General features: G+C 53.1%; 2 protein-coding genes across 6 annotated transcripts; both read right to left on the bottom strand.

The window, feature by feature from the left end:
• Nucleotides 1-619: 619 nt before the first annotated feature.
• On the bottom strand, nucleotides 620-8,523 carry Tspan17 (tetraspanin 17). 2 transcript variants are annotated; one of them, XM_029547488.1, is made up of 9 exons: nucleotides 8,271-8,523; nucleotides 5,274-5,324; nucleotides 5,053-5,199; nucleotides 4,581-4,751; nucleotides 2,579-2,704; nucleotides 2,297-2,344; nucleotides 1,650-1,766; nucleotides 1,512-1,573; nucleotides 620-1,011 (listed from the first exon to the last, which is right to left on the bottom strand). In XM_029547488.1, the coding sequence occupies exons 1-9, from the start codon at nucleotides 8,355-8,357 to the stop codon at nucleotides 855-857; spliced, it is 966 nt and encodes a 321-aa protein (XP_029403348.1). In that variant the 5' UTR covers nucleotides 8,358-8,523; the 3' UTR covers nucleotides 620-854. The 2 variants fall into 2 exon arrangements, with proteins under 2 accessions (XP_029403348.1, XP_021071250.1); XM_021215591.2 differs by having other exon boundaries at nucleotides 979-1,135.
• A 1,694-nt stretch (nucleotides 8,524-10,217) lies between these two features.
• Eif4e1b (eukaryotic translation initiation factor 4E family member 1B) lies at nucleotides 10,218-13,377 on the bottom strand. 4 transcript variants are annotated; one of them, XM_021215863.1, is made up of 7 exons: nucleotides 13,284-13,359; nucleotides 12,876-13,063; nucleotides 12,526-12,621; nucleotides 11,891-11,954; nucleotides 10,953-11,066; nucleotides 10,720-10,859; nucleotides 10,218-10,413 (listed from the first exon to the last, which is right to left on the bottom strand). In XM_021215863.1, exons 2-7 carry the CDS (start codon nucleotides 13,061-13,063, stop codon nucleotides 10,299-10,301), a joined length of 717 nt encoding a protein of 238 aa, XP_021071522.1. In that variant the 5' UTR covers nucleotides 13,284-13,359; the 3' UTR covers nucleotides 10,218-10,298. The 4 variants fall into 4 exon arrangements, with proteins under 4 accessions (XP_021071522.1, XP_021071520.1, XP_021071521.1 ...); XM_021215861.1 differs by lacking the exon at nucleotides 13,284-13,359 and adding an exon at nucleotides 13,360-13,377 and having other exon boundaries at nucleotides 10,299-10,413; XM_021215862.1 differs by lacking the exon at nucleotides 13,284-13,359 and adding an exon at nucleotides 13,363-13,377 and having other exon boundaries at nucleotides 10,299-10,413.
• Between the last annotated feature and the right edge of the window lie 7,676 nt (nucleotides 13,378-21,053).

Here is a 21,053-nt window from a genome sequence, read left to right as displayed (position 1 = left end):
GGACCTGTCTCAACAGTTCCCTCCGGGCTCCCCTGACCTCCCACCCGGATTGCACAGATTCGTCATCACAGAACCTGTGTCTTCCTCTGTCTGGTCTCCAGTGCCAGTGGAGACCAAAGCAAACCAGGTCTCCCTGCTCTACTCCACTCTTGTAACTCAACTGAGAGAACAGAGCGCACCAAAGCGGCGACCTTTGAACCAGTCCGCCCCTCCATTTGCCCAGAGCAGGGAAGGGTCATTTGACACAGACCACCCCTCTGGGCAGCTAGATTATCCAAGCCTGAGCTGCTTTGCTTCTTTACAAGTTTGCAGGCCACCCCAGGTAAGCCGGAAGGTACTGAAATGTGTTGTAAGGAAAATCAGCAGCAGAGAATGTGGTGCCCGTGTGCCCTCTAGTGGTCACAAGGCAGAACTGCAGGCGTGAAAGTTTTTTGAACCAACCAACCATTGACCTCAAAACGGATTTCCCTCACAGATACCAGGTATTCTCTGAGTAGTCCCTTGCCCCTGGCCCAGAACTCAGCCACTCTCGTGGGCATTCTGACACCCACCTCAGGCCTTAGCACATCTGGGACCCACCGGCTGTACCCTCTTAGGGGTGATCTCCAGTTCCCCGTTCTTCAGATCTTTATGCCTCTCTTGAGGCTGAGACGTACCAGCCAGGGATAACCCACAGAGGTTGGAAAGGTCAACTCTCAGATACTAGCGGTCAGGTACATAGAACAGACCAGGTGAGGTGCCTCTGTGTCCCGTTGTAGATGACACAGCCATCGCCCAGGGGGGAACAGGAGATGTGACCTTTAAGGCAATATACCCATTTGAAAGGCTTCCTCAAGAGCATAGTCCACCCACACCTAAGAGGACTTGGTTGGATTCAGGCCAGGGTCGTCCTCACTGGAGAGCTCTGTAGAGGCCACGCTGCCAACAGAACCTTCGAAGACGGTGAACATAAACCACTGTTTTTCAAAGTGTTGTTTATTGAGTCGTTTGTAGCCATCGCCATGTGTGATCCTGAGAGGCAAGCGAGAGAGAGAATTCTTGGACCCATTTCAGAGGCTGTGACACTGAGGCCAAGGCAAGCTCCGGGCAGGCTCAAGGTCATGGTGAGTATGGAGAGGTCTGAGACAGCAGGCTCCTAAGCCACACACAGATACATCCCACAGTAGACCAGGGGTCACAGGTACCTGTCCTACCCTCCATCCGCCCCCCCCCTTAGAGCTCTGGAAGGGCCACCACCTCACAGCAGCGGGGTGGAGTCTCCGGGTACACTTAGAAGTGTGCATGCACACACACAGGTACACACCCCACACAGAGCTCTGTGGCAAACCGCCCCAGTCCAGCCCCAGTGGCTTCCTCAGGGGGTAATGAGCACCAAGGTCACAAAACCTCCGGCTCAGGTCATAACAGACGTCCCACAGGCCTTGCCATTGTGAGCGAGGCAGAGTGTCCTGGGAGGACCCCACTAGAGCCCCGTGGGCCAGGCACGTGGCCATCACCCCTGGCAGCCTCACCAGTTGGCCTTCACCGCCTTGATGTCACTCACGAGGTTCTGGGCCAAGCAGAGGCCAAATATCTGCAAGACAGAGAGCAGCTGAGGAAGAAGAGGGAGAGCTTCAGGCAGGAGGAGGGTGGGCGAGCCAAGGCTGTACCTGGAGGAGGGCGATCCCCACCAAGACCCCGGCCACCACGATCAGGTTGTCTTGTAGCCACTTCTCAAACTGGCCCACGCAGCCTTTGGTGTAGATGGAGCCCTGCTGCTCGAGCTCCTAAGGAGACATGGAACCAGGTACGGCCTGCCCACCTCAGCTCAGATCCCCCGCCCCTCTTCCACCTTGCCCAGCCCACCCCTGCTCCAGTGCCCTCCCCAACAATGTCAGCTCCTTGGAATTCTGCCACAGGGCCTTTGCACAGATGGCTCCTTCTCTGGGTCTTAGCCTGGCTGTCTGCTCTGAAGAGGTTTTCTCTGACTCAGACTCTACTTGTCAACCTTCTACGTTCTCACCTGAGCTGTCTCAGAGCTGTCCGTTTGATGTGCCTACAATTTCATGTTTTTCTCCTCCTATTCTCTGAGTGTAGCATCCAGAGCGCCTTAGCTCTGGATCAACCAAGGTCTAGAGCGATGCCAACCACAACAGGTTCTCCACAGAGGTGGAATGAGCAATCCAGTACCTCAAACCTACCCAGGCCAGTTCCACCCTGAAGAAGCCCTTACATCTTTCCACAAGACCTTATGAGAGGTTCCCATGTCACCCCCTGTATTCCAGGCTACCCTCAACCCTGTCCCCACCCTTCTCACCAGTTTGAGTCGGATGTCATAGCCACACTGGGTATTGAGGACATCTTCCTGAGGGGAGACAGGCCATTAGCAATAGGCTAAGGGAACCCCCACTGGCTCACCTGGGTCCTCAACTCTAGTGCCCCTCCTTCATAGAAAAGCAAGCAGAAGCTTAGGATTTACCATGTCTGCTCATCCGCAGTGAAACTCTAGACTTCTTGGTGCTCTCTCATGGACACCAGAGCACACTGGCATGCACCCCCTACTGCTAAGGAATCCTCCCTCCTCCCAGGGCCCCCTTACCGCAGGGTCCCTAACACAGCAGGAAAAGGGCACCCCGCAGCGCTCGCGGCTTGGGTTCAAGTCAGTGCAGTTGAAGTAGATATTGAGGTTCCAGTCATTGGGCCCTCGGGCGCCACAGCAAGACCACTAGGGGGAGAGAAGTGTCCAGAGTGAACAGCTGGCACCCAGGCCCAACCCTAGAGTCTCACCCAAAGGAGAAGGCTGGCTGGCTGGCTGGCTGGGGGGGCCAGCTTCCACTCCCCGCAGCAAACAGGTCAGAGCTCCTAGGAATCAAGAGTGGGTAAGGAGACCCCGAGAGGTGAGGCACTGAGTTGCAGGCTGCGGCTTCCTCATGGACTTCCCTAAGGGGCAAGAGCAAGGCCACGCCCTGGGAGGACAGAGGCATTCCAGACTCACTTCGTGGACAGGAGAGGAAGCCCAGCCAGATTTCCCTCCCTGCCCCCTTTCCATCCCAGTCCCCTCCACAAATGCTTGCTGGCATCCTGGTGGAGCCCCAGTTCGCTTCCCCAGAATGCGCTTGCTAGTCTTGCCAGATGTGGCCATGACAAGCCTGAGTCTGCAGTGCAAGAGCCTGGGACGGGGCAGAGCCCCGAGTGAGCTGTGCCAGCTGCTGAAAAGCTGGTCACGAGGCTACAAAGGTTCCCGGGTGAGCGCGGGACAGCTCTAGCCACAGACTCAGACCCTGTAAGCATAGCCCGGGCGTGATGCCTGGCCATGTGGCTTGTGTGAGCAGGTCTCAGACACAGCTGAGCCAGCACCTGCTCTGTCACCTGCCAAGTGCCTGCTGTCTCTGCTGGGGAGCCGGCCTGTTCCTTACTCCCCTCCTCACGGAGGTGGCAAGGTCACACAGTTCAAAGGCTGCCCCTGCTCTGCCCTGCTGGCTCCATTTCCACCCTCCCCAGTGTGGTGGGTGTGGTGCGGTCCCTCCTCCTGCCCCCACCTCCGCTGCCCCTCCCCCAGCCCTAGTTTATTTGTTCAGCATCCTCTCCCCAGCGCACTGCCTTCGCGAAGGGAACAGGCTGCACATTTTAAAAACACTGAATCTCCCCGCACCTGGCTCAGGGCCTGGCATATGCCAGGCCTGTCCCAATTCCATACTGAATAGAGAAAGGAACTGCAGGCTACAGGATTGCCTCTGCCCTTCGCAGCTTCAGGGCACTGCTGAGCCCCAGAGCCAAATCTTGGTGAAGGTGACTGGGTGTGACAAGGGGTGGTCCCAGGGGTTGGGTTATAAGGACTGGAATGTGCAGGTGAGGAGGGTTTCCGTGGCTCTAAGTACAGGGCATGCAGTTATAGATGGTGCAGGATGCTGGGTGAAAATAAGCTAGTCTGGCTGCTCTTCCTGAAGACCCAGGTTCAAGTCCCAGCACCAACACTGTGGCAGCTCACAACTGTCTGTAACTCCGGTTCCAGGGATCCAGTGCCCTCTTCTGGCTTCTTCGAGCACTAGGCAAACACTTGGTATGCACACACACACACACACACACACACACACACACACACACATATGCAAAACACTCATACACATAAAGTTGAAAAAAAATAAATGAAACAAGTGTAGTTTTTGCTCTGACGTCTGCACAAGGACAAAATCGCCCAGCAATGCATTCCTTGCCTGTCACCAAACCTAAGTGTCAATGCTCAAAGTGAAAGAAGAGGGTTGATGGGTGAAAACTGTACAAAAACTGGGGCACAGTCAAGGGGCATCAGCAACACAGCCCTAGCAGGTCCTCTGGGCGCAGACTGAATAGAAAGAGAGACTGCAGTGTATGCTCCATTTCCTCCTCTACACAGATTCACAAGCCTGTGTCTCTCTAGGGCTAGGCACAAGGAAGCTTACGGAATAAGCAGGGGCTGGCTTCTTCTGGGACAGGGGCTCTCAAAGTTTCCTTCCCTGGCATCCACTGGCCTGGGTGGGTTAGGAAACGATCCGGGCACACACAGAACTTGCTCCTTCTCTCACGTGTCCATCAGGGGTCACACGCATGAGGCCCACACTCACATATTCCTGAGCAAAGTCGATAAGGTTCTGGAGGTCGATATCATCCCGGTAGGCTTTGACATTGTTGTTGATGAAGAGATTAAGTTGGTCTCGGATCCAATCCTTGAAGACGAAGGCCAGGATCCCCGCCGCCAGCTCCAGGAAGAAGATGAGGCCAAGGAACACAGAGAACTGGGTTGGGGAGCACACAGATGGCGGGCATTGAAGAGGCGTGGCATCTGTGGACAGGGAAGAGCTCCCACTACCTCTGCAGGCTCCAGGCTCCACCCTCTATTGCTTAAGTGCTGCCCCCTACTGGCCCTGCTAGGCGAATGCTCTGCCACTGAGCTTGCTCCCTGCCCCTTATGTTGATAAAAGACAGCGCGGTTTTACCTGTTCCTTGTCTGGTCACCCTGACTAGGCAAAAACTGAACGGAAAGTGGTTAGGGGGTCTCTGAGGGGATCTAGGGTAAAGACTTGAGAAGAGACTCACGAACTTGAGCAGGAAGGTGTTTTCCCGGAGGGCCCCGATGCAGCCGGCGAAGCCCAGCACTGACATGACTCCCCCGACCACCACAAACAGCCACACGGGGTCAAGACCGCCTAGGTCTGTCAGCGCCGAGATGTTGGAGAGAACGCCCTGCACCAGGGAGCAGACAAGTGTGAGGGAGTGACTCCCCTCCCCCTAACCCCTGGGCAGCCCCTCTCTCTTACCTTCTCACCCCAGGCCCAGAGGCCAATGGCCAGGAACAGGGCTCCCAGCACCTACAACAGCAGGGAGAGTTCAGGGCTGGGCCCCAGCACCAGGGTTCTTGACCACCCTTGACCCATCCTTGGCCATCAGGAAGTTGAGAGACATGCCCCACCCCCAAGGCTGTGCATGGGACTTAGCCCCGCCCCCACCCCGTGCTGTGAATGGGACTTAGCCCCGCCCCTATCCCCCAAAGCTGTGCATAGGACTTGGCAGCAAGGACACTGTTCAGGAGGTCTTTCCCACAGGCTAGCTAGAGGAACAGAAGCTACTCAAGCCTCAGGCTGGACATCAGACTCTTCCTGGACTCTCCGAGGCCTCTCTCAACACGGAGGAAAATCCAGAGAGGCCCCAGCCTGGCTCAGAAAACATCTGGCCTCAGGCATGCTTGTACCTTTGTTTTGGCTTTTTTTTTTTTTTTAAGATTTATTTATTTTATGTATATGAGTACCCTGTCACTGTCTTCAGACACACCAGAAGAGGGCATTGGATCCCATTCCAGATGGTTGTGAGCCACCATGTGGTTGCTAGGAATTGAACTCAGGACCTCTGGAAGAACAGTCAGGGCTCTCAAACCGCCCTCCCCTCCCCCCCCCCAGCCATCTCTCTAGCCCTTGTTTTGGCTTCTTGAGACAGGGTCTCATTGCGGAGGTCAAGGCTGACCTCACTAGGTAGCAAGTGATGGCCATGGGCTCCTTGCCTTTTCTGGATGCTCTGCCCAGAACTCTTCTCCCTCTTGGTCCTCCTTGCCACTCAAACCCCAGCTGCCCCCCCGCCCTCTCCAGACACTTAGGAGAGTCTGTTTATTTGCTCGGTATTTCCTCTATGCAGGGGCAGAGAGGGCAGAGAGTGGGGCTAGCCTGTCCTCTAGTGTGCTCACAGGGCTAACCGTGCTAAGGCACTGAGGTGTCTGAAACAGAAGGTGAGGGTGGGGTGTGAATGTGCTTGTCTGGGGCCAGGGAGATGTCAGGGTCCCGGCAAGCTGAAATGACTGTGGAGAGGAGTTAGGGAAGAGGTTAAGGCTGTAGCCTGGGGTGAAGAGCACAGAGCGGGCAGAGGGAGGCTGATCAGGAGGCCAGGACATTTGACAAAGCAGCAGCAGGAGGAGTGGAGTTGAACAAGGAGAAGTTTGGGGAAAACAAAGCATTAGCTGGTCTCTTGTCCAAAGATGAGGTGAATCAGACGGGATGAGGCAGGTGACATGATGCTTGGGGCAAGCCCCCAGAGCCAGCATAGAGAAGCCATTTCCAGGGAGGATACAGCAGCAGACAGAACCCAGCACCGGGGAAGGAAAGGGTGGGTGGAGATGGGGTGTTGGTAGTCTCTCTCTACTCTGATGATGTGCCTTCCTCAAAGGAGCTGCTAGGGGTCAGAGATGAGAAAGAGGGTGGCTTGCCTTGACCATCAGGGCTCTCCAAGCAAGACAATAAGATTAAGGTGCCATCAGGAGCACAGGCTGCCCAGATGACACCTCGGTGGCATCCAGACGGCATACGGAGAGGTGGGCAGGGAGGCACAGACCTATAATCCCCACACTAGGGAGATGGGACATCAGGAATTCAAGGTTCCAGATTCCTTCCCATCTCCAGATCCTCTGTCACCTTTCCATACACCTGCAGCCAACGAGATCTAATCCAGCTCTGCTTTAAAACCCTGACTGCCCCATGCCACCCAAGCATAGGACCTTAATGTTCTGCCCACCTTTACTCCTCTGCCCGAACCCCCACCCCCACCCCAGGAACAGGCCAGGACTTTCATCCCCCTCCCCGAAGAGTTACTTAGCCGCTCTTCCTTCCCTCCACCCAGTGATAATCACCTGTTTCTCGAGACAAATGATTTAAGCTCTTACCATCTATTCATTCAGTCCCCTATCTGTAAACTACAGATAATAATGAGTCGGGAGAACGTGCCTCATCAGAACTCATTTGCTATGAAGCTGGGTGTGATGGCTCACACCTGTAATCCCAGCACCCAAGAAGCTCAGACAGGAAAACTGCAGCAAATTCCAAGCCAGAATGGGCTAGAGTGAGACCCTGTCTCAACAACAAAAACTCTTCATTTAATCTAACAACCCAGAAGGATAAACTCCAATACCGGCCCCTCCCAGGCTGGAGAACTAAAGCCCAGAGAGTAAAGAGGCTCGCCCAAAAGCCCCTGGACAAGGCCTGCTACACTCAGGCCCTTCGACTTCCAGGCCAGCGCTCCCTGTAGCTGCCCACACCCTTCAGAACAGAAGACTGCTGAAATCCAAGGACACCCACCACAGGGCAAACCCAGCGGCTCGTGGGTGGAGAACAGAGCCGCTGAATCTTGCTGAGTGCAAGTGGGAAAGGCCTGGCGTAAAGGAGAGCATGCACAGCCCGGCTTTGGAGATAGGATGGGGGAGGGAGAAGAGAAAGATGACTTGGCAGGACCAGGACACAGATGCCACACAGAGGGAAGCCTCTGTTTGTTTGGTCAGCTATGGAATGCTGAATTCTGCTCCCAAGGGACAGCTCCCTGTTCTCAACTGGAGCTCCTCTCCCTACAGAGGCAGAGGCCTTGGCTTTCCTCACTCCTACCCTCCTGGCTCACTAGCTTCTGAGCGTCTGTAGGGTAGACTCGGGCTAGGACCCAGCCTTGCGAACCTCACCGCACCACGCTGGGAGCTGGAGTGGCCAGGAGGCGGGGCGGGGCTGGTCCGCAACTACCGCGCCCCTGCAGTCTTCCGGCAAACGCCGCCCCCTTTTTCGACCAAACTTGGGGCTGCAAAGAGAGACTCCCAGCACCTCCTGCTGGAACTGGGTCCCGCCCCCCAGCTATCTCAGTAGCTCCCCAGAGTAGTTGGGGACAGGGCATGGGGTGGAGGGGGTGGGGGACAGTCCCTGGTCGCAAGCTCCTGAGAAGGGTCTCCCTCACCAGCAACTGAGTCTCCCTAACCCCCATCCTCAGCGCAGAGCGAGAAGCGGACCCGCGCTCACCCAGAAGACAATGTTGAAGCCAAACAGGAAGTATTTCCCGCAGCAGCCGACCTCAGGGTCCTGGAATTGCTGGTGCTTGCCGGGCATGGTGAGCGGCCACCTGCCGTCCCGGGAACCCGAGCCGGGGACCGGCCCAGCCCTCTGCGGGCCGCCCAGGCCTGGAGCAGCCCCGGGCCTAGCCCGGTGGCTGCGGCTTCATGGTCAAAGCCACACAGCTCACCGGCTGCCCCGCCCGCTGTGGCACCGCCCCTGGAGCTCGGACCGCTACACCCGGAGTGCGGTGCCCTCATCCGACCCCGCCCTCCAACAGCGCTCCGGCCCCGCCCCAGCAAGGCTCGGTCTTCTTGGAGCTCCGCCCACGCCCCGTCCCAGTCAAGTTCAGTCCTCACGGGCCCCGCCCATAATCACGACTCCGCCCCCAGCCGGGATTAATCCTTAGGCTCCGCCCATGCCTAGCCGCTGTCCTCCCGCAGTCCCGCCTACGCCCCGCCCAAGACTCTGCCCTAGCCAACCTCTGTTCTCGAGCTCCCCCTCTAAACCGGGTCCCGCCTCTGATGCACCCCAAACCCCACCTCCAACCGGCCTCAGTCCTCCTGTAGCTCCGCCCTACTCAGCCTCAGTTCTGAGCCACAGTCCGCCTCCTTGGAGCCACGCCCAAGACATCGTTTTGGGGTTTTCTTTATGGTCCACAGGCCTCACTCCTCCCCAAGACCCTGCCTCTGGGCCAGGCTTTGGCTACACTCCAGCCACACTCAACCCCTTGCAACCCCCACCTCTGAGGAGTCCCTATCTCTTCTCTAAGTCCTTCAGTTCCCCAAGTCCTCCAGAGGCCCCCAGATGAGCCAACTGGCAAAGCTGGTGAGCCAAGTGTGAGTGATTACCGTGGATCTCCAGTCTAAGATTCAAGAATCAGAGGAGTCCATTCCCCAGGGATAAGTGGTTGGGAATAGTGGGACCAATGAACAGTGCCATGCATCCACACACAGTGGAGTTGAATACAAACAGGCTGGCGTGCCATGCCTGTTCTGTTTTGCCTATTCTTACAGTCGCCTCAATCCCATATCAACTTGGGCTTTCTCTGGCTTCCTTGGTACCTGGGACTCTCCAGAGTCCTTTTGACGCAAAACAGGACGAGCAGATCCAGGTTTAGGTTCCAGAAGTGTTTATTTAGATACAGAAAGGGCCTTAAGCACCATCAGTGTCAAGTGAGCCCCTTCTAACAAAACCACGGTGAAGCCCAACTACCACTGTGATGTCTTCACTCATGAAGGTTTATCCATCCATCACTTCAGCAGGAGGAGACACAGAACCCTCAGGACTGTCTTCAGATGGGCGGCGACGCAGGGCATTCCCAGTCCTACCTGGCTTTACACAAATTCCTCTCTAACATACTCCATACTTGAGGGGAGGGAGGGAGGGAGGGAGGAAGGGGGAAAGACCCAATCATAACTGCTCTAGGGCAAGAACAGGTTTTAGGATGGGTACCCAAGCTACAGATCTGATGAGGGTAACCCCATAATAAGCCTTTAAGCTCACGGAGAACTGAACTCCTAACCCTTAGTAGCAGTGGCCTGGAACCCTTCTCCCAAGACAGAAGAGCCTGCCTCAGGAGTCGGCCGTCCTTGTTTGCCAGGGTTGAGCCAGGACTTTGCTTCGCCCTGCCCTTGGCAAGCGGCCATGTGCAGGGCTAGTGATTAAGAGTAGTTTATAAGCATTGGACAGCTGCCACAAGGCCCGAGCCCAGAACCTGCTGAAGAAGTTATTATGGATGCAGGCACAGTGGTGAGCTGTGGCAGTCCCAGGTCTGTAGGCTGAAGCAGGAGAGTGGCTTAAGCCCACAAATACGAGGCCAACCTGGGCAACAGGTGAGCCCTTAGCGAAGGAGTGGTGCTTATCCATGTTCCAAGAGAGAGAAAGAACCAGGCTGTCTGCCTCCCCCAAGCCCTGCCCCAGAATCCACAGTGTGGTCTTCCCTGTCCATCAAACAGCAGGAGGAGGGTGCCCACTGAGTAGTGGCTGAAGCCGGTCTCACACCACAAACTTGTTCGTGGCTAAGGAGTTGCTCTTGGCAGCAGTGTCTGCATGGGCCTGGTACCCAATGACGGTCTTCATAGAGAGGCCCAGGCGCTCTTTGTATATTTGCCTAATGTTGGAGACAGGGCAAGATGGCACACATAACCCAGGCTCCGTTCTTCTGTTCAGATATATCTCCCTGGTTCCAGCTCCAGCCTCACCTGTTTTGCATGTCTTACTCATAGATAGACCAATACCGGTCGTAGAATCCCTCAGTGAAACTGACGACTTTCATTAAAAATAGTTTGGGTCTAAATTCCTACTTCTTTTATACAAGTGGGTGAGGAAGAAGGGAGAGCCGGTCTGAAGGGCGCCAGAGGTTTCCCTTGCAGACCCCCAGTACCACGGGTGTGTGTGTGGGGGGGGGGATTCTCACCCGATCTGCATCACTCCGGCTTTGTTCTCTGCCTCACTCGTCCACAGGGCAATCTTGTCCCCCTTAGTGCGGATGTTCACCACAGCGCCACACACTTCCCCGCTGTATTCCTCAAAACAATTCCCGAGCAGACACAGCAACTGGGAACGGTAAGTGCCCTGGCTTGGATACAGGGCACTTACCCTACCAGCTTTGAAGCCACGCCCTCATCTCTTCCCCTGCCCCCCACTCACCGTCTCCAGCCACAGACGGTCCAGTTCGAAGTGGCGCTGTTGTTTGGCAATGCTGAGCAGCCAGCGGCCACCCTGCTTGTTTCTGTTGTCTTCCCACATGGGTTGGATGCCTTCCTGTGGGGCGAGCCAGATCAACCGCCTCCCTTTGTTTAAAGAGAAGTGGACACCAAGCTGCCTCTGCACAGAGCCTAGTCTGCTCTGGACCCAGGTCTTAATTAAGCATGCTTCTCCAGGCTGGAGAGATGGCACAGCGGGTGAGAGCACTGACTGCTCTTCCGAAGGTCCAGAGTTCAAATCCCAGCAACCACATGGTGGCTCACAACCACCCATAAGATCTTCTGATGGGTCAGAAGACAGCTACAGTGTACTATGTATAATAATAAATCAATCTTTGGGCCTGAGCAGAGTTGACCGGAGCGAGCAGAAGTCCTAAAAATTCAATTCCCAACAACCACATGAAGGCTCACAACCATCTGTACAGCCATAGTGAACTCACATACGTAAGAAAATAAATAAATCTTTTTTTTAAAGCATGCTTCTCTTACCTACCTCTCCCCTGCACAGCAGGGGCCACCTCCAGCCACTCTGCCTTCCACACAGGCCCCTTCCAAGACCCCAAAGCCTGCTGAGCCCCACACCCCTTGAGCTCCCCTGGTGCCACCTTTGGCAACTTCATGCTTGCGCTTGTCACCTTTACTGAGCAGGATTAAGGTGCTGATGGTGGTACCTCCAAGGTGAGACAGGACATGGTGAGGATGCCCCCCAGCCCACCCTGCACGTGCAGTTTTGATGTCCACACTAATTTAGAAGCCAGGCCAAAAACCTGGGCTCCAGCCTTGAGGCCCTCTCCTCTCCAGACTCATGCGTCTGTAGCTGCCCATGCCCCAGTTCATCCATGAGAGAAAAGCAGGGGAACAAGTCCCTGGAGCAGAGCCTACCTTGAACAGGGCATAGTCACAGCCGGAAGAGAGCTTGCTGGCCAGCTTGACATGGCTGTACACCCTGGAAAGACCCCGCCCCACACAGAGGTTTCAGGGCTTCGCAGCACATGGTTCTCCTGACTCTTGTCTTTCCAACTCCCTCTCTAGACCTAACTTCCAGCCACCGGCTTCCAACCTCCCAGGGCCTCCCCACACCCTCCACACGCTCAAGGGCCCTGCCACCTGGAATCCCTTCTCTGGGAACTTGTCCGAACTAAAAAAGCCAGGTGAAGTCTACATCGTTAGGGCGTTCCAGCTGGGCCTCCTTCCTGGGTTAGCCTGTCCTTTCTCAGCTCTTTGGCACACACACTAAGGCAGCGGCTTAATAATCCTTACTATAGCTGAGCCAAATTTCTAGAGAGGAAAAAACCTGCTTAGAGCCACAAAGCCACAGAGCCACGGGGCTCACTCCTGCTTCTTCCAGACCCCAGGTTCTCCTTAAGCCCTGAGAAGCTTTCGAGGGGGCGGACCATGACCTGACAAGAACCTACCGACCCTCAGCTCCCAGCAAATGTTGACAAAGTCCTGAGAAGGTGGCAGGCTATAATGCCTTTGGCCCCCAACTCAGGGCTCCTTGAAGGCAGAACACTCACGCCCAGAAGTCCTCCACAGTGTTAAACTTGGTGACTAGCTGCAGGTTGTCCTGCCAGGCCCGGCTTCGGTCATTCTTGAAGAACCACAGAACCCACCTGGGGAACAGGAGATGGAGGGTCGAGGCTTCACGTATCCCAGCCCTGCAGTGCCTGGGCTGCCAAGTTTGTAAAGTGGGAGGTGAGATCTGGGACACGCAGTCCCCACAAAGTGCGGGAAGTCAGTTATCCCTACAGAGAGGGGCGTAAGCCTCCAGTCTCCACAGGGATAAGCCCACCGAGTGGTGGAAGGCAGTACCCAAGGTCACAGAGGCTGGCCTCTCAGCAGGACAGTGTCTCTGTGGCCTCCTCACCGGTACTGCAGGGGATGTAGCTTGCTCAGGACCTCCGGTGGTTGTTCTTTGTGGGCCTTCCTCCTCGGAGTCTTAAGGGAGCCAGGAAGATCTCTGGCTTCTCCTGCTTGGACTCCCTCCGAGGTTGCTTCTGATGGCTTTTCTTTCACCACCTCCTCCTTATGCCCTCCACCCTCAACTTTGTTCATCTGACCAGAGAAAGAAATAAGAGTGAGCTGTAGCCAGGTAGGGGTGGCAGACCCGTCCATGATCCCAGCTCTCAGGAGGCAGAGACAGGCAGATCTCTTGAGTTCAAGGCCAGCTTGGTCTAGAGAGTGAATCCCAGGACAGCCAGGATTACACAGAGAAACCCTGTCTCGGAAAAACAACAACAGCAAAAATGACTTGTAAGCTCTGATTCCAGCTGACCCCTGAACCCCACTTCTTTCACCCCAGCTACTCGTTTGCTCTGGGAAAGGCGGATGGGGGGATGGGGTAGACTCACAACTTCGGAAGTGGCCATAACAAGGCTCAAGGCTCCACCAGCAACTAAGAGGCCCACAGCTCCTTGCTTTTAACCAGAAGAGAAGCCAGTCCCACCTGAGCAGACAGGTGAGCAGAGGAGATGGTGTGAAAGGGGGGAGGGAGGGAGTGGGATAGGGACTTACCTGTTCATCACCCTGCATAGCTGGGTCAAGAAAAACCTGTCCTCCGGTAGAAGTTGAGACTCAGAGAACTAAAAGTAAGGGTCAATATTTGGGGGTCTGCTCTTAAGGTATTTCGGACCTACTCAGGAAAGCCTGAATTTGAAGCAGACTGTTCTAGGATGACAGAGGTAGCAACACACACACACACACACACACACACACACACACACACATGCTGGAGAGCCCTGTTCCATTTACACACTCAGTTTGTGCCCTCAATATTATCTAGTGGTATTTATCTGGCTCTAGAAGCAGCTGAGTTTGTAAAGGAGCAACCAGTGAACAGGCAGGTACAGGCCTGTGATCCTAGCCTCTGGGAGGTAGAAGTGGGCATCAGGAGTTCAGGGCCAGTACCAAGTACTGAGGGAGGGAGTTACCAGCCAGCTTGAGCTGTAAGAGAGGTTATCTCCAGAGAACAAAAGGGTAAGTAACCATTTGTTTAGGGACTGGGAGAAATTTGCATTAAAAGCACCATTTGTGATTTGTCTGAGAATTTAGAGGGTTTGGTACCCTAAGGCATAGAGCCCCCATCCATTATGTGATTGCCCTCTGTTCTGGCTGGCTTTGTGTGTCAACTTGACACAAGCTGGAGTTATCACAGAGAAAGGAGCTTCCCTGGAGGAAATGCCTCCATGAGATCCAGCTGTAAGGCATTTTCTCAATTAGTGATCAAGTCTGGGAGGGTCCATTGTGGGTGGTGCCATCCCTGGGCTGGTAGTCCTGGGTTCTATAAGCAAGCAAGCTGAGCAAGCTACGGGAAGCAAGCCAGTAAATAACATCCCTCCATGGCCTCTGCATCAGCTCCTGCTTCCTGACCTGCTTGAGTTCCAGTCCTGACTTCCTTTGGTGATGAACAGCAATGTGGAAGTGTCAGCCGAATAAACCCTTTCCTCCTCAACTTGCTTCTTGGTCTTGGTGTTTTGTGCAGGAATAGAATCCCTGACTAAGATACCCTCCTTGCCTCTTGCCAAAATAATTCATCTGAGTGTTCTTCACCTGGATGTCACTGGCCAGGCACAGTGGCACTGTCACCCAGCATGTTAAATCCTTCCCTATGCTGACCCACGTTCCTGAGCCCGTGGAACCTCATTCCCCTCAGCTTAAAGATCAGGAGGTGGATGTAGGACTCAGAACGTGAGGTCCAGAGAACTCACTGCTCAAGGGACATCAAGTTGGCTCACCGCTCAACCAACATCAGGTGAGAGCTCTCCCTGGGCAGGGGTAGAGAACCAACTAGGAAGAGGGGGACAAGAAGCTTTGCAGCCTCCTGTGGTCTCAAACATCTCAACCTCCTCTCCTAGAGAGGCAGGGTGGCATTCTCAATTGGAGGCTCACATCCATGGTTGTCACCCCACATCTCTAACCACACCATGGTACCTGGGGCACAGGGCTTGGCACTGGCATGCAGCCATGGGCACTAAATTCGTGAGTAGAGCTGAGCAGCCCTGGGTTCCAGCCCTAGCACCGTTTGGTTGTTGTTGTTGTTGTTGTTGTTGTTGTTGTTGTTGTTGCTGTTGTTTTTAAAGTTGTACCCTCAGTGCTGGGGTCTGGTGGGGACCTGCACAGACCTCAGTTAGCACACGCCTCTAGGATAAAGGAAAGCGGGCTGTGAGGAAATCAAGTCTAGGATCTGACCTCAGCCTTGTTGCAGGGCTTGTAAAATGCGCTGCTGGGGACTGACGCCATGGCTCAGCAGGTAAAGGCACTTGCCACCAACCCTGAGGATCTGAGTTCAATCCCTGCCACCTACATGGTAGGAGAAAATTGGCTTCCTTAAGTTGCCCTCTGACCTTCCAGTGATAGCCCCCTGTGCACACACGCTCCCACGTTTCTGGTTTTTTGGGACTGGGCTCAGCCTGAAGACTTGTGTTTCTGAATAGTTTATTTGGCTCACACTTCGCAGAAATCAGTCTTTCGTGTCTGGGAAGTCTCTGCCTATATTTTCATGGACCAGAAAGCAGAGGAAGGGAAACATACTCAGCTCCTTCTCCCCTTTTCCTCACCTGTGACCCTCAGCTAGTCCACAGAATGGTGCTTCCCATGTGTAGGCAACCTTGCCCCCTCAGTCAGTCCTCTCTGGACATGAGCTCATAAACACATCCAAAGATCTACGTTACTAAAGCCCTGGTCATAGAGGCTTTTATTCCAACTAAATAAACAAACATCATTAACCTCCACAAAATTGGGCATGATGGCACATGCCTTTAACCCCAGCACTTGGGAGGCAGAGGAGGGAGGATCTTTGTGAGTTTGAGGCCCGGCTAGTCTACAGAGGGTCTACAGGACAATCAGAGCTACACAGAGAAACCCTTGGGGGTATGCGCAGGGGTTGGAGGTGGGCAGGGATTAACCACTGCAGTCAGGTTCTCAGGCTACTGCAGGAGACTGTCACCATGAAAATAATTGAAGATGTCCACCAGGATGTTAATATGTGTCAGCTGGCAGGAGCAGCATAGAAGATGGGACGGTGTTAAGTCCAGACGTATGGGAAGAGGAGAGGAGAATTGCAATCCATTTACCCAGTGCCATGTAGCACAGCCAATCTTAGTAGCCTACAACATAATGTATCATGTATTGTGCTTGCAGATCTGCAGTTTGGGCAGTACCTGTGGGTGGGGTCAGCTCATCTCTGCTCCAAAGCAAGATAGGATAGGCTGACTCACAGTTCCGGGCTAAGGGCGACTGTCATCCACATGGAGTAGCCAGTGTAGCTGTAGGCAGAAACCTCAGCTCCCTGTGACTGCTCATCTTTTACAGTGTGGTGGCTGGGTTCTCAGGGCAGACGTCCCTAGAGACGGGAAGTGCATGCTGCCAGCCCCTTAAGGCTCAGGTCTGAAACCTGGCTCAACCCCAGGCCTACTGTGTTCCCCTCAACTACCAGGACCCAAATTCAAGGCAGCACCATTCAAATTCTGCAGCACCGTGGAATGCCTCTGCACAGGCAGCCCTGGAGGAGGCCAGGCAGGGCGATGCCGAGGATCTGTATTTGGTAGAGAGTAAAGAAGCAGCTCTCTCCAGGGCCTGGCATGGTCTCAGCTGCATCAGAGCCATGACCTTTTCCTGGCACAGGGTGGCTTCCAGGCATAACACCACCTTTTACACTGACCAGCCTGGAGCAGCCGCTGGATTGTGGTGACTAAGAAGAGGCACTAAAAGCAAGTCCCTAGGCCTGCTGGGAATCTGGCTCTTAGCCAGGGTCAGCCTGGCCTGTCTTCCCAGAGTAGCTCAGTGAGGCTGATGAGCTGAGGCTCTTGAATCCCAGCCCTGCTCTGAAATTCCTCTTTTTCTTTTTAAAACTTTTGCTTTGTTTCTATTTATGCTTTTGGTCAGTCAGTACCAAACTATGAGCCTTTTGTTGAGGAAGCCTGAGCCATTTAGTCTCTCTATGATAACCATCCCCCAGAGTTCCTTATCCTTTGTCAGTTTGCCTTAGTCCTGGTTTATAAATAAGGACCGTGTGTGTGTGTGTGTGTGTGTGTGTGTGTGTGTGTGTGTGTGTGTTGGAGGCAGGGAGGGGGGAAGTTGTCAGAAAACCAAAGGTCTGTATGGCAGTGCACAAGTCAGAAGAAAAGGCAGGTAAACCTGGACTAAAGTCCTGTGTCAGACGGTGACACTGACCCACCATTACAAGGAGAATCATGTGCCTTGCTGATGGCAAGAGAGGAGAGAGTCTTCAGGATTGTGAGCAATGTGGTAAGGGGGGTATGAGACATTCATGAATTAGGGGACTAGAGAGATGGCTCAGTGGTTAAACGCACTTGCTGATTCCCAATACACTCATAGCTAACAGCCATCTGTAGCTCTAGTACCAGGAGATCCAATACCCTCTTCTGGTCTCCATAGGCACCACTGCATGCATGTGCACATACAGTGCACATACAGTGCACATACAGACATGCAGGCAAAACACTCTCCTATACTTAAATAAATCTTTGTATCAACTCATGTCAAGTAGCTGAGCAGTCAGTGGTGGTGCAAACTTTTAATCCCAGGGCTCCAGAAGGAGAGACAGGCAGATCTCTGAGTTCAAGGCCAACCTGGTCTACAGAATGAATTGTAGGACAGCCAGAACTACACAAAGAAGCCCTGTCTTGATACTCTGCCCCCCCCCCAAAAAAAAGTCAAGTATATTTTTAAGCATACATTAATGAATTGAATACACAGCTAGTTCCTTTCTTCAAATAGCCTGCATCTTTAGAAAAACAAAAAACAAACAAAAAAACCCCAAAGATCTAAGTTTTTCAATCTAAGATTTTTATTTTACAATTTATTTATCTATCTGTCTCTTTCTGTGCACATGTATGTGGGTGCCCAAGGAGGCCAGAAGTGGGCATAGGGTCCACCAGAGCTAGAGTTATAGATAGCAAGTGCTCTTAACTATGGAACCATCTATCCAGAGTCAAGTTGCTTTATTATTATTATTGTTGTTGTTGTTGTTATTATTTATGACACTACATATATTTCAATTTTTTATCATTTATTACTAATTGGTTTTGTGTGTGTATATGAGTGTTTTAGTTACTTTTATATTACTATGCAGAGACACCATACCAAGGCAACTTATATAAAGAAGCATTTAATGAGAGTTTATTGTTTCAGAGGGTGAGTCCATGTTACTACAGTAGGAGCATGGTAGCAGACCAGCAGGTATGGTGCTGGGGCAGTCGCTAAGGGTTTACACCTAATCCACTAGCATGAAGTGAGAGAGAGCTAACTGGAACAGGCTGCACTTTTGAAACCTCAAAGCCTACCCTCAGTGTCACATTTCTTCCAATAAGGCCACGCCCTCCCCAGCAGGCCACACCCCTAATCCTTTCCAAATAATTCTACCAACTGGGGACCAGGCATTCAACTATATGAACCTATGGAGGCCATTTTCATTCAAACTACCAGTGTGTGTGTGTGTGTGTGTGTGTGTGTGTGTGTGAGAGAGAGAGAGAGAGAGAGAGAGAGAGAGAGAGAGAGAGAGAGAGAGGCAAGAAAGTACCTTTATCCACTGAGACATTTCACTGGCCCTATATTTGCTTATTAATTATTTGTAGTGGAGATTAGTATAAGTGGGTGACCATACTCCAGCACACATGCAGGGGTCAGAGGACAACTTCTGGCAGTCAGTTATCTCTTTCCACCATGTAGGTCCTCTCAGACAGCAGCTCCTCTGTCCTGAAGCCAGATAATTCTTCCCAGTGGACCAAAGAAGCAATCTGCTTGGATCTATCTTTGTGTTTCTTTCCTAGAAACTGAAGCCACTCCATTTTCTTTATCTCATGCCTCGTCCTCGTCAGAAAGGGCCAACGAAGTCTCTGCACCTGGATTTCTATCTTAGATTCTTTTGCTTTTCTTTCTGTTTTTACTACTATTCTAGACCAAAGCACCCCAGTTCTAGGGAATCGTCTTTCTGGCGATGGGTTGTCTACATTATTGTATCCGTTTGGACCTCACCAGAGAGGGTCTTCTGTGAACCTCACTTCCGGTTCTGAAACTTTCCTGTCTGCTTATCCCTCTCCCTGTGCTGTCCCCACCAGCTCTGGCCTTGGCTAAGGCACGGTGTTGAGTCTTTCCAAACACTCTCTCCTTGCTTTCCATTTTGCCTACTTATAGAACATTCTTTGTGTGTCTCAGAGAGGTCGTCTGCCATTGATCCGATAGTTTAACTTTTTTGTTTAAGGCCTTCCTGGACAACCAGAATGGGATCCAAAGTTCAGGCTCGAGGCCAGCATGATCCCACCTCACAGGGTCCATGAGCATGCTTCTCCCACAGGCCAAGGCCATTTTGCCTCAGCCTTTGCTTTTAAAATTACTTCTCTCCCTCTCTCTCCCCTCCTTCCCTATCCCTCCCTCCCTCTCTACCCTTTCCTTCCCTCCTTTCACCATCCCTGTCTCATGGTCCCTGCTGGTCACAGATTCAAACTTGCTATGTAGCTGAGGATGATCCCAAATTCTGATCGTCCTACCTCCACCTATGTACTGGGATTACAGGTATGTGCCACCACTCCTTATTTATAGGGTGCTGGAGATGAACCTCAGTACCCCATGTATGCTAAGCCAGCCCTCTATCCACTGAGCTATACCTACAAGCCCAAATCTCTTTAGACAATTGATTTTCCCTCTTTGTCCTTCAGAGCTTAGTTCAAATGTCAGCTGCTGCCTATTCTATCTAAAGAGGCTAACTGTCCCCAGGAACTCTTCAGGCCACCCCTCCTTTTGCATCTTTCTTAGCATTGAGAGCCACTCATTGAACTATTCATCAGCAAATAGAATACTCACTTGAGCCTGACAGATCACCAATGACAGACTAAAGACAACTTCACCTTGTCCAGCTCATGAACTATTGGGTTTATTTGGCTTATCTACAGAAAGGTGAGTAGCCCCCAAAGAGCCACGTTATGGAAGAGTCCCACCACAGTATGGGTGACAACCCCCCAACCAACCTTCCACCTAATATTACTGTGGGGCTTCAGAGATTACAAGACCATATGCAGCTGGGTACTGGGCAGGGAGAAACTCACTATGTCTGGTGACCTCCCCATCTGCTCTCACACAAGAAAATGTTAGGAGGCCCAGTCTTGAGAGGGTCTTGTGAGTACTGCTCTGATTTTGAGATGTCAGTGGCCAGGTGCTGCTAAGAAAGCTGTGCCCCACACCACAACCTACCAGCTCCGCTGTGTAGGCTCTCTGGAGAGCACAGCCTCCTCTTTGATCTGGGGGGTTTCTTAAGTACCGTCTTAGTTGGGTTTCATTGCTGTGAAGAGACACCATGACCAAGGCAACTCTTATAAAGGACAACATGTAATTGGGGCTGGCTTACAGGTTCAGAGGTTCAGTCTGTTTTCATCATGGTTGGAAGCATGGCAGTGTCCAGGCAGACATGGTGCTGGAGAAGCAGCTGAGAGTTCTGCATCTTGATCAGAAGGCATCCAGGAGAAGGCTGTCTTCCAGGCAGCTAGGAGGAGGATCTGAAAGCCCACCCCCAAAGTGACACACCTACTCCAACAAGGCCACACCTCCTAATAGTGCCACTCCCTGGGCCAAGCGTTCAAACCACCACAGGTTCTTCCAACTCTGTCTCCACGTATCTCTTCACACCGTCCCCAGGCCTGAGCATCACTGTCATACAAATGGTGATCTCTCTGGCCCTGACCTAAAACCCAGAAAAGCATATCCAACCGCCTGTGTGAGGAATCCTTGGGTGTGTCCTGGTGACTCTGAGCCAGACCCCAGCTGCCACCCATGCCCAAGAGCTGCTTTCTCCCAACACAGCAGCAATTACAAAGTGAACGTGAAGATCAGCCATGGTGGTCCAGACTTGCGATCCCAGCACTCGGGTAGAGATGAGCAGGAAAGCCACTAGACTCAGAAAAGCCGGGACTACGGCAAAGTTCCCATCTCACAGAAGGAGGAGAAAAGAACAGAAGATAGGAAGAGAGAGGAGAGAGCCCCGTCTCCTGTGGCCACACAGTGCTCCCACATGTTTCTGGTCCTCCTCCTGCAT

This window comes from Mus pahari, chromosome 16 (genome assembly GCF_900095145.1).
Source record: "Mus pahari chromosome 16, PAHARI_EIJ_v1.1, whole genome shotgun sequence".
NCBI classification, from domain to species: Eukaryota; Metazoa; Chordata; class Mammalia; order Rodentia; family Muridae; genus Mus; species Mus pahari.
This window is presented reverse-complemented; position numbering and strand designations above follow the sequence as displayed.